The 12,467-nt window shown below is 36.5% G+C and overlaps 1 protein-coding gene across 1 annotated transcript in view; it reads right to left on the bottom strand.

The window, feature by feature from the left end:
- The window catches only part of TDRD3 (tudor domain containing 3), a 104,166-nt gene that overhangs the window by 20,036 nt on the left and 71,663 nt on the right, over window positions 1-12,467 (bottom strand). The window contains exons 11-12 of the mRNA XM_084294136.1: window positions 4,543-5,381; window positions 2,809-2,934 (exon numbers count right to left, since the gene is read on the bottom strand). Coding sequence (XP_084150262.1) covers window positions 2,809-2,934; window positions 4,543-5,381 — 965 coding nt within the window. The remainder of the gene's footprint in view (window positions 1-2,808; window positions 2,935-4,542; window positions 5,382-12,467) is intronic.

The raw sequence follows: 12,467 nt of genomic DNA, 5'->3' as shown, positions 1-12,467 counted from the left end.
CTTCAGTACACATGGCTAAGAAGGACTTAGCCCTCTCAAAGTTACCTGGAAGTACTGAAACAGAACTCAGCATAATGCCTCTTAAATGGGAGGGGAAAAAATCAGAATAAGGTCATTATTGCTGGTAATGTTGATCAAAGAAGAATAATTACTGAATTCAGTTTAAAATCTGTTTTGTTCTCTTGTAAACAGGAAACGTTAAAGTTACTTAAATCTTATGACAAAGAATTAAGTATTCAGGAACACAAGAACCTCATTTTGCATTTGTGCATGCTATCTAGACTTACATGAACACTGAGACATGGAAAATTAACCAACAGTGTTCAGCTTAAAAGACAACCCTGAGTTTCAGAGCTCAACGCCAACTGGTAACTAAAAACTGCAAGTGCAGAATGAGAACTAGAGCTAGCATCTGAACACAGAAAAGTGAAAAAGCAAAATGCTAAATAACTTTCTCCTAGAAAAATCCTACAGCTGCAAGGAACTTTTAGCAAAAAGATGCCAGAAAGAAACCACAAAACTTTTGTTTACAGTGAGGATGTTGGTTGGCATTTATGTTGCATAACTTCAATGACCTAAATTTAGTTGTTTGAATTTAAGCTTTTCATCTAATCTCCCTTGAGATTAAAAGCCCCTTGAGAATGGTACCTTTTATTTCTGATGAACTAAAAGGCTTTATTTCTTCCCGGCAACAACCGAGGAAGCCTCTAACTAGAACACGATGCAGCATTACATTAAGACCATGCTATTTCAGTTGCAGAATCCTCTCTCCATACATTCTCCCACCATCTTGTGTCAGCTTTAACAAACTCTGAAATAAAACAAAGCTGGGGAAAAAGCACTCCGTCTGATTCAACTCATCCTGTGGCTACATGACTGATGATAAAATATGGGAGGAGAGGGACCTGGAAGAACAGGTAGTTAGTTATCAGCAGAAACAGAAAGAAGGACCACTGCTTCAAGTTGGCACTCCACTATTAGTTCTACTTAGTCCTAACACCAGGCCACGTTCTCAGACAGAGAGCTAATTTTCAGAGGGTTAAAGTAAAATAAAAACTATTCCTTAAGATTATCATCAAGTAGGACGAAAAAAGGCTAACAAGTATCCAGGGTTGCATTAAGCAAGGTATCACCAGCAAGTCAAGGGAGGTGATCCTTCCATCAATTTTACACTGGTGAGCCCGTATCTGGAATGTTATGTCCAGTTCTGGGCTCCTCAGTACAAGAGAGACCTGAATGTACTGCAGAGTCCAGCTCAGGGCCACTGAGGTGCTGAAGGGACTGGGGCATCTCTCCTGTAAGGAAAGGCTGAAAGAGCTGGGACTGTTCAGCCTGGAGAAGAAAACACTCAAGGGGGAAGCTCGTCTCTCTCTCTCTCTCTATATATATATATATATATGTATGTATGTATGTATGTATATATGTATGTATATATACACACACACCTGAACGGAGGCTGGAAAGAGGACTGAGCTGGGCTCTTTTCAGTGGTGCCCAGTGCCAGGACAAGAGGCAACCATGACAAACTGGCACACAGGAGGTTCCCTCTGAACATCAGGCAACAAGTCTTTACTGTGCATGTCTGAATGCTGGCACAGGTTGCCCCAGAAAGGTTGTAGAGTCTCCATCCTTAGAAATATTTAAAGGACACATGGGCACAGTCCTGGGCAACCTGCTTGAGCAGGGGGCTTGGACCAGATGACCTACAGAGGTCCCTTCCAACCTCAACCGTTCTGTGTGCACAACCATAAGCTTACTAACAACCCAGAAACAGGGTCAAAATATGTACAGTCATATAGTAGGAAGTGCTGTATGATTGTAACTCAACTAGTGGGATATAAAGAAATAAAAACATTCATTTCCATAGAGACAGCAAATGCATAAGCTGGGAAGAGCTTCAGATACCTTTTAAGTAGAAAAAGGCCATCTCAGAGGCCATATGGGCATCTGAGAGCTACAGGCAACGACACAAGTTAAAAGACCACTGGCAGAAGACGGTAGTTGATTGTTCAGCCTCTGCAGCAGTACTAACATGGCTATATAACCAGAGGTAAGAGTGAAAACAGGCACTCTCAGCTCATCATCAAGGATTCAATGCACAAAATACAAATACTTTCTGTGCAGCTTTTTGTAACAGTAAACAGCAAATAACTATACACTCCTTTTTTTTTTTTTTTTTTTTTTTTAAAACCAGGATGTACCTCTATTTCCACATCATTCACAAATAAAGCCTTTTGAAATTCAACTTCCATAAGGCTAATACCTTCTAAACCTTATAGAACAGATTGAAGGCATACACCTCCACCATAATATTCAGCAAAGAAATCATTGAAGCAAATAGAATCACAATACAAAATAAACTTGTACAGATGTGTAATTTTAGCCATACATTCACACATAGTAAAAACCTTTTAAAAAGACTGTTTTCTAACCTTTACAGAAGAAAATACAATGTACTTGAAATGAAACAATAATAATAATAATCTTTGTTTAATAGAGGAAGCACAACTTTTAGAGAGAAAATATGCATAAAATTGGTTAGCTGACACGTCAGTTAAAATATAGTCATTTTAAAACAATACAACTTAAATTTATTATACACAAAGAATACTACGTGATAACATTGATCAGATAGTAGATTCATATAGATAACTAAGAGTTGAGAATTTGTTTGTGTACTTGCCTCAACTATTTTTCTACACGTGCAATTAGCACTCTTTGCATAAGTAGGCATTCATTTGTGCAGGGTTACATATTTTGTACAGACTATGCAGTTTATATCTTTGTATACGATTTGTTATCACATACCCATGTGTCTGCATGAACAGGCCTGATGTTGCTGAGAAGCACCTCTTCGTAATTTCCATAATCACAGAACTTAACAACTGCAGTTGTCCCAGAAGAATGGAGAGCTTCAATTTCTGCCCGGTAGAACTTAAAAGAGAAATTTTCAAAGGTAATAAATAGCGTGAAAACAGCCTTTTCATTTTCAATTTCTCCTCTACTCCCCACCTGGGTCAGCATTAAGTTTTGAGTAATATTTGTACCAGATACTTATATATTAAACTTCTGCATGGCCCATGACTGCAAGGACAGGGGCTGTGTATTTAGATTATTCATTGAAAACATGTGCTGCTTATGACATTAGACTGAACATTTATAAGACTTTTTTTAAAGGTCAAATTAATCATTAATAAAAATGCTGTTGTATACGTGAAGTGCTACTGTAAGACTTTTCTTTTTTTTTTTTTTAAATGCCTGATAGGCACCTACTTATATATATACACTATACATACTGATACCTATTTTAGCACATACTAAAATATGATAAAATTGCTCCTTCGAAAAGTCTTCATTTTTCAGCACACTATTTCATTTTTGTGACATCTGGAAACTGATTTATATAAATATATGAAGATATTCAATCACTTTATAACTTACTGAACACAAAGAAATCATTATCTCCTAAGATGGTTAAACTCAGTACTGTATTTTATCACACTAGTTCAAAAACTGTCCTAGATGCAAGCAGCAGCTTTTATTATACCCATCAAAAAAATACTCTAATGCACTGAATACTTTTCAGGCAACAGTTTCGCACCTACTTATTTTGCAAGTTTCCAGAATTTCAGTACTCATCTATCAGCAATACAAAGTACTTCTCAAAACAGGAAAAAAAATCTTAATATATTATTATATTTCAAAATAGTTCATCCACCCAAGATATACATTCTTATTTGATAGAAATAAAAAAAAAAAAAAACTTTTCTTTAAAGAATTAAAAAAAAAAAAAAACAAAAAAAAGAATTAAAAGGAAAGATGATGAAAGGCAAGCCTTTTGCCACAAAAGAAAGCTCATTAACTGGAAAAACAGCTGAAGAGGAAGTATTTAAGCTTTTAAAAATTAGTAAAACAGAACTCTCATGCAATATAATTAATTTGTTCCACAAATTATGCAGCTAAATTCTTTGGTCTACTGGTGATAATAAAAAGCAATCCTTCTGCTGTCTTCTTTCTGCAATGACTGAAACAAAAGAAACATTTTTGTTGTTGTTGTTTCTTAACAGTCCTGTTCCTGCAGAATGGGTTTCCCTTGCAGTAGTGAGGGCTGCACACCGACTTATTCTACAAGAAGTCTACCATCCGTCTACTATTACAGACTGTTCTGGATAGCAGAGCATCTTGGTTTTTGTTCCTTGGAAAATAACATGGGCTGCTAGATCCATGTTCATTCCTTCAAATTTTAGGCACTTGGATGAAATGTTTTAATTACAAGCTCAGTCGCCACATGTGACAGAAACAGTCACCTTGGAGACGACTTAATTTAAGCACTTTTGGGAAATGAATGCAAGCCATATATCTCATTAAAATAAAAAAAACCAACAACAACAAAGAACGGAACAGGAAGCTAGCCACAAAGCACAATACACAGCTATGAACAAAACCCCATGTCTTTGTGCTGGTGTGAGAAGTCTCCCCTCCAGCATCTAAGAAAACATTGAAGATACAACTTGAAATAGTTGTTATTTTGTAAAGGCATACCTTGTTGTCTTCCCAATAAAGAGCGAAACATTCATCCCCAGGTCTCCAGCTTTTTCCATACTCCATGTGAATCGATGGTTCCATTATTTTCTCTGGTTTGATAGGCCCCGATCTCCTTTTGGGTCCAGTGTTGTAATACAAAATTTTATCATCATAAGATGGAATCGTAGTGGGTCCTGATGATTTGATAGGACCTACACGTCTTCCTTTCTGATGATGTTCCGTATCTCCATTTGGTACAGCATTAAAATTATCAGTTCTACCAGGGTTTTGGTAATCGTTGTTTACACCAAAATGTTGCTCATTTTTTACCATAAAGGTTTCGTTATTTATTGTTCGTGCCTTCCTATCACAAAAGTTTTCAGAATTGTGTATTTGGTTTTCCCTTTTCCCACGTTTCTGGTTATTGTTGTCCATAGTATCTTGAGCAGCAGAGTTCTCCTTGAGTTCTGTGAAGGACACCCCTTTTCCTATTCTGTTCTGCATGTTGTTATCCCTTTTTTTAAAAGAATTATCACTCTGGTGAGCGGCTATGGGATAACCCATATCCTTTGGCCTATCATTTCTAGGATAATGTCTGTCACTTTTAATTTTTTCATCTGTCCAATGCTCTATAGAGCTATGCCTTTCAGGACCTCTGTTTCTGGGTAACCCCCCACTTTCCAAAGCCTGCCTTGAATTTTGAAAATCTCTTTGAAAACGAGGGGGCTTCTCATTCCTTGGCTGTCTCATATCATTGCGAGGAATATGTCTTGAATGATTTTCTCTGATGCCATTCTGTTCTGTAGTCATAACTTTGGGCTGTATTTGATGTGGTGGCTGAAATTGTAATTTTGGTTCTATAAAGAAAAAAAATATTTTAATTATTAATATGCTTCATATAAGCGTAATTTTAGACCCTAACTGATAAATCAGCAGTAGAAAAGTAAGCAGTATTTAACGTTGTGACACAGAAATGGAATTGTACAGACAAATTTAGCAGACATTTGAACTGTAATTTTTTGTTACTGGAAGACATAAGTACTGCCAAGACAAGTGTGCATGTGAGTTATTATTAAATGAGTAACAACCACTTCAGAGAGGAAAAATAGAATTCCAGGGCGAAGAAAGGAAGAGGAAGGAAAATGAGGGGGAAAAAATACTTGTCATGTGAATTGAAATTTTCTGTAAAAATAACTTGTTAACAGCTATTCAGCATTAAAGGCAACAACTAGAAGTGATGAAATGAACACAGCAGACAACCTAGACATAATGGGAAGAGTAACAAAGTACAGAACTGTGACAACCCTAATCAATGAGCCATAGCAGGAACCGCTCAAGTGTTACCTTCAAGAGATTCAGCCAGAACTCTAACTGATGATAAGGAAAACATAATTATCATGGACCTTATGAGACAGAGCAAACTTTTCACTGGATGTTGGGCAGGGCTGGAGAGAGGTGAGCAGGACAGAAAGATCATGGAGCTCTGTGAAGCTTAGCATGACTACAATCCTGATAAACATTTTACTGCAAAATTTGACATTGAAACCTGTGGTTTTTACATATGTAAAATGTAAATTTTTGTAAATTTTTATATTACTCAAAAACGAGTTTGATAAATGTTCAATTTCTTTTAAAATTAAAAGATTACTTTTTAAATCCACAAAATGTATTTGTTGGTTGTTTGCTTTTTTTTTTTTTTTTTTTTAAATAATAAAGTCTTCCTCATAAGTTTAGAAATCTACCTCTTATCTATCCTTGGAAAGTGGAACATGAAAATATATTGTTTTTTTGTTTTCTATCTGTAATTTTTTTGCAAGAATCACTGTTTAACTTTCCCACTTCTGTATAATACACAGGAATCTTCTCAATTCAATTTCTTCTAGAAACGTTTCTCTTCCTAATTAATTCACAAGTCTCCATTCATGACTTTATTCATTTACACATGTTGGTATAAACTGGTAGTAAAATCCTTGTGCTTCCACTCTTCCTATTTTCATCTTAAGCAGCAGTCACTAACTTTCATGTGTATTCCTCACGTTAATTACAGATTAAATGACTGAACTGCTTGACGACTTCCGAGTGCCTACTTCTTCACAGACACTCAGAACAAAGCATCAGACACTAAGAAGTCAAACACTCAAGTACTCCTGGCTTTCCAATGCCACGAACATTACTGCTGGTACACATCATTAAAGTTGTAAAAAATTCTAAAATGCTTCATTGTAAATCTTATTGTTTAATATTGTACAATATGAAATTCATTAAAAGAAGTCATTGACAGAGGAAAAGTTGTTCCAACAACAGAAGTAGAAATAGGCTGACTAGAATAGGCTGTTTGGACATTTTAATATTTTGCTGGTTGGCATGATTTTAGAATTTAAATCTTTCATCTGCAAACTTTGATCATTTTCGCAATTAAGAAGCATTTACTGAGATGGGTGTTCACCTCAGACAGCACAAGGACTACTTACAATTGCAAGACAATCACAAACCATGCAGGGCAGTTATTATCATACTTCCAGCTTTTCCTCAATGCATTAACTATACACGTTTTCTGTTGTAGCTGGAAAAAATCCCCTGAAATTTCTGTTCAATTTCACAGCATCTAGCAAGCAATTTTAGCTATTGTGTAGCCACCTTAACAAAACTACATAGTCTTACTAGCCACCAAAAAAATCTGGATATAGTAGATCTCTGAACAGCACTTTGATTCAATGGAGTGTGAAATTGCCTCCCCAAAATGGCCAGTTGAATGACAGAGGAACATTTAGGGTATTTACCAGTTTCCAATAAGAAGTTACAAGCATTCTCAGATGAGACCATATTTTCTGTCTTTAGAAAAGCAATAACCTTCATAATTTAAAAAGTAGTAATTCAGAACTCAAGTGCTATTCACCTACTTAACATAATTATGTGCAAAATAGAACCTTAAGAAACAAGTTTCATTGAAAGTTATGAGACCCGCTATTCCCCTAAGAAGCATGGAGATTTAAAACAGTGTAACAGCTATGAAAAAAAAAAAAAAAAAAATATTTAACTGTTGACGTGAATACCTCCACCCAGAATTAAGTAGATACTCCATGAGTTCACGTAATCTGTTTTTCAAGCAACGGAAGTTTTAGCAGTATGTTACTATGTTAATGATTTATTTAACAACAGGAAATTTCTAACTTACTAATTGCAAGTAAACAGTAGGACTAGTGGACATTCAAATTAGTTATTGATATCCAACATAATGTGATCACAATACAAAAGCAACAAGCTTACTTTAAAGGATGTCTGATTTTTCAGTTACAGAATGCATTTTAAATAATACGGAAAAAAATCAAGTAATACTAAATGTTAGGCACTTGGAAAAAGATTAGACAATTTCTTAACGGTGAATATACACATTTTTTTCTAGGCCTATTTACTGTGACACGTGAAAGCTGCTCACAGAACACTTGACATTTTCCAACTCTAACCTCCAGACGCATCAAATCTGATGTTTTCTACAAAGATTCAGCTATTATGGTAAAAATGCACTAGCTTCTCAGTGGACTACATCATACACAGCAGTCCTGAATTACCAGGACATGCCAATCTATCACTTAACATTCAGAAGTAATCCGTCTACGAACAAAAACTGTCAAATGACAGTAAGTGTTACTTGGTCAATAGCAGTCAATGGAAAAGCCTCAAGATAAAAATATTACAGGTTCTTCACAAAGATGGGCTGTCTGACCGAGTAGGTCTGACTGAGTAACTGAAAAGAATCTTAGGGATTCTAGAAGAAGTGAAGTGATGAAAGAAGTTATTCAGACATCGTCTCCGCTAGTAGCAGCAGCTGATTTTCACAGCATAGCTGAGGTTGGACCTTGAGAAGTCCTCTGGTCCAACCCCCTGCTCAAGTAGGGACACCTGGAGCCACTTGCCCAGGACCACATCCAGATGGCTTTTAAAATCTCCATGGAGAGAGAATCCACAACCTCTCTGGGCAACCTATGGCAGTGCTCAGTCACTCTCAAAGCAAAGCGCTTCTTGTCATTTAGAGGAAACCTCCTTTGTTTTGGTTTGTGCTCATAAGCCTCCTGTCATGTCACTGAGCACCACCAAAAGGAAGAGCTTGGCTACATCTTCTTTGCAAGCCTCCTTCAGGGATTTACATACTTGGATGAGATTTCCCTCGTCTTCCTTAGGCTGAAGAGTCACAAGCCCTCTCAGCCTGTTCTTGCCCCACCTCCAACAAACTACTAGCCAAAGTTCCCAGAAAAGTTCCTACAGAGCAGTAACAAACACATTAATTTGGCATTTAGCACGAAGATTTGGTCTGCTATCCCGTCAAAGAGGGAGATGCCTCAGCACCGTCATTATCATTATAACCTGAAGTTGGGGAAAGCGGTCTGGAAGAAGTCCATTTCAAAATTAATGACAAGGCTTTTGTCTTCTCTTGGGTAGTTTTAATTTACCCAGGAGAAATGGTAGCAGTCTTCTCAGAACTGTCACTCAGTTATTTTAGCCATTTTCGCATTTGCATGTGATGATTTATATATTAAGACTGCACAGAGCCACCACAATTCTCTCGCCTACAAGCAACCAGCAGGACCTGCTGCAGCTGGAAACCTCAGCCAATGCAATTTAAACAACACCACCCTATGTGCAATGGGTTTTCAGAAGTACACTTTCCTGTAGCTCTCTCCTGTGGATTTTTTTCATGTTTAATGAAGTGGTTAAACTCAAAGACGGTGGCCTTTCCCACACCAGTGGCAATGATATGGGTTTTTTCCTCCAATGGGAATTCTGTTTTTATGCATACCTTTATGAAAGCACATCTTTAAGACACTTACTCCCAGAGCAAGTTTTACCTCAAATCAGCCAAAAGGCTCAAAAATTAGAGGAAAATTAATAACATATTAATGTAGTAACCCTAATGTATTAATACTACATTAATGTATTAACCCTAATGACATACCTCATGTCAATTATGACACCTTATGTAAACTCCAGTTTACTCAAGAGTTTTGTTTGTCAAATTACATAAAGATCAACATTATTGTTTCTAAAGTACACTATTTGGGAATATATAAAGCACAGTGGAATAAAGCATGAAAAAGATAGTTGAAGTTAGATAATATACGCCAGCCCAAAATTGTCCAAAAAAAAAAAAAAAAAAAAAAAAGTTAGCATACTAAAAACCAAACCAAACCAAAAAAAACTATGTACTACATATCCTGGTTTATCTCAAGCAAAACACTTAAGTAGGAAAAGGACAGAAATTCTAATTCAAAAGTACATAAACGCCTTTAGCCTTTGGACAACTCTGAGGCTGGATCCCCAAGTGTTTGAGTGCACGTCTTGCTGCTTGTGACAAATGTTCACTCTCCACTAGTCGTATTTCCTCTGAGACATCTCCGAGCAAATGGTTAAGAATAATACAAGACAGTAAAAAATCTGTGTCAAAAATCTGTTATAAACCCTCCTATACGGTCAGCACCTCCTTTGTCACGCATCTCCTGCAGACAACACTGGTAGCCAAGAACGTAAGGGTTACTGCAGCTAAATTAAGTGGGATGCTCAGATCTGGTGTAAAGCAATAGCCCATGGGATAGTGTAGTTATACATCACTCAAACCACTAAAATGCATTGTCTGCAGTTATGGAATGCATATCTGAAGAAGAGAACTGATAAATGGGTTTGCTTGGAAAAGAGAAAAAGCAGTCAAAGAATAAGGCCTTTAATGAGAAACTAGGAAAGCTCAATCCACACAGAGCTAACACAACTGATGGATAACATACAAGTCAATTATATTTTATAAATGCCTATTAGGAAAACAAATTCTGAAAGCTCTCTGTAACAAGAAAGGCATATTATTATATGACAGTGAGAAGCTAAGCATAGAAAAATCAGATTAGAAAAAAGATTGATTTTCTAAATGCTGATCTTAATTGCTCAAGCAATTAACCTTGGAATAAAATTATTTCACCACCTTTAAATCCCAACTGCATGTTTAAATTTGTATTTCAGTCAAAGCCTAACTATTGTCGCAAGAAACACAGACTACAGCCTAGGACTTGCTCCCACCTCCTAAAAAGCCCTTATTAAAAGAATAGATAGACGTGCCACCTCTAGCTTGCTTTTTCTGTCATCCCATTATTTTTATTATTATTTTTGCTGCACAGAAGATTCATTTTAACAGCAAGAGCATGAAACATCCACACTGAGCACAGCACCTCCCTTGGGAAGACTGTGCAGAATTGCCTCTTCAATCTGAAACTGCAAATGTTTTGGCCTGGGTCAATGATATGACCAAAAAAATTATGTTTATCACCAACTATACCAACTAATGACAAAAAATAATTTCAAAGTTAATCTTTTCTTGAATCACTCAAAGGTGTAGCTGTGTCTGCCAGAAGTTTCTGGTTTTTAGCAGGTGGAAACACCAGCTTGTTCTCTGTCCTCAAGAACCACAGAGAGATACAATATTGAAAATATGCCTGGTCCTAAGCACTTTGTCCGGTCTTCCTTAATTCTACAGTCAGAGCTCTTGGCACTGTTCTGTTCCCCCTGAAATCCCTGTGCTTACCTATTTGAGCTGGCAGAGATGGATGAACTGTTCCTTGTAACCAAAGAAAAACAGGAAGAAGATTAATGGAAAAATCTTTGTGTTCAGTAGCAGAAATAATTTAAGTACAAGCAAAGAAGTTTCCAGCAATTTTTGTCTACTTTTTTTAATCTCTCACAGTCATCAGGTTTCTCTGTCCACACAGAACTCAAGCTAGTTAAATTTAACACAAAGTTTTTCACAGGTGGCACCAATCACTGAGTTAAAAATAAATAATAAATAGAACTGCAGTAGAAGCTTTTTTTTTTTTTTAAAGAATTTCTTGCATTTCACTTAAATGAAGAACACTTCCTAAATACTATGTCCTACAATTAATGAACTAGCAGATCACGCAAGAGTCAGATATTTCATTGTACCTTTTGACAGCTACAATAGCTTAAAAATAATATTTCTGTAAAAAAAATAAATAAATATGAAGACATCAAAAACACATGATACCACAGTGCAAAAGATCCAACACATCTTATTTTCACTAATTTGTGTGGGTTAAATAACCAAGCAAGATACAAAACTGTTTTGATTTATAAGTATTTTTCTGCTTGGTCTAAATCCAAGTAGGCAAAGCTGCCAAATCAATGATAACAAATCAAGCAACTGGTTTGCAGTACCTGCTCACAAACAGAAGCACCTAGCTTGGTTACTGATAATTCAGAAGTGATTTTAGAAATTCTCAACAATGAGCAGGAAGTACTGTGGTTTCAGAGGGAATTAGAAAAGCAAAGAGACATACAGAGAAGAGCAAATCAATCCTCTCTGTGCTTGAGAAGAAACCATTTCTCTTTTTAGACACTTTCTCCCTAGATCAAATAAGCCATTTTTGAAGAAAACGTGCTACAAGACCAAATTAAAAATATTTATCCCAGTTCAGCAAAACTGTCTTTTGGTTTTGCTTCTGTATAGGCACTCAATCAGTTAGAAGGAACTTAAATCTGCCTGAAAGATAAAGAAGCCTAACACCAGTGATGATGATGAAGTGGCCGTTCCTGTTAATCACATGCTCCTGAACACACGCTTTAGTGTAAGGGTAAATAGTGCACACCCACGTACAAAAGCACTGCCCCTAAACAAAGAACCTCTATCAACATCTGAAAAACAAACTGGGCTTTTAGAGACCATATTGGACAGCAATGCACCAGAAATACTGCAGAACAATTAACTTTTTTTTTTTTTTTTAAACTCATTGGAAGCTGTATTCTGTGATTCTACATAAAGACAGCAAAACCTGCCTGCCTGGGCCTTCCTTAGTATAGCTGTTCTCAGAAAATCAACAAAGGGACCCGTTACTGGGTAATGCTACATGTAATGTTACATGTTTAGTTGTTTCTAGCAGTTCCTCCAAGGC

This window comes from Netta rufina (genome assembly GCF_964035555.1).
Source record: "Netta rufina genome assembly, chromosome: 1".
Classification (NCBI taxonomy): Eukaryota; Metazoa; Chordata; class Aves; order Anseriformes; family Anatidae; genus Netta; species Netta rufina.
Note: the sequence above shows the minus strand (reverse complement) of the source record. Positions and strands in the feature narration are given on the sequence as shown.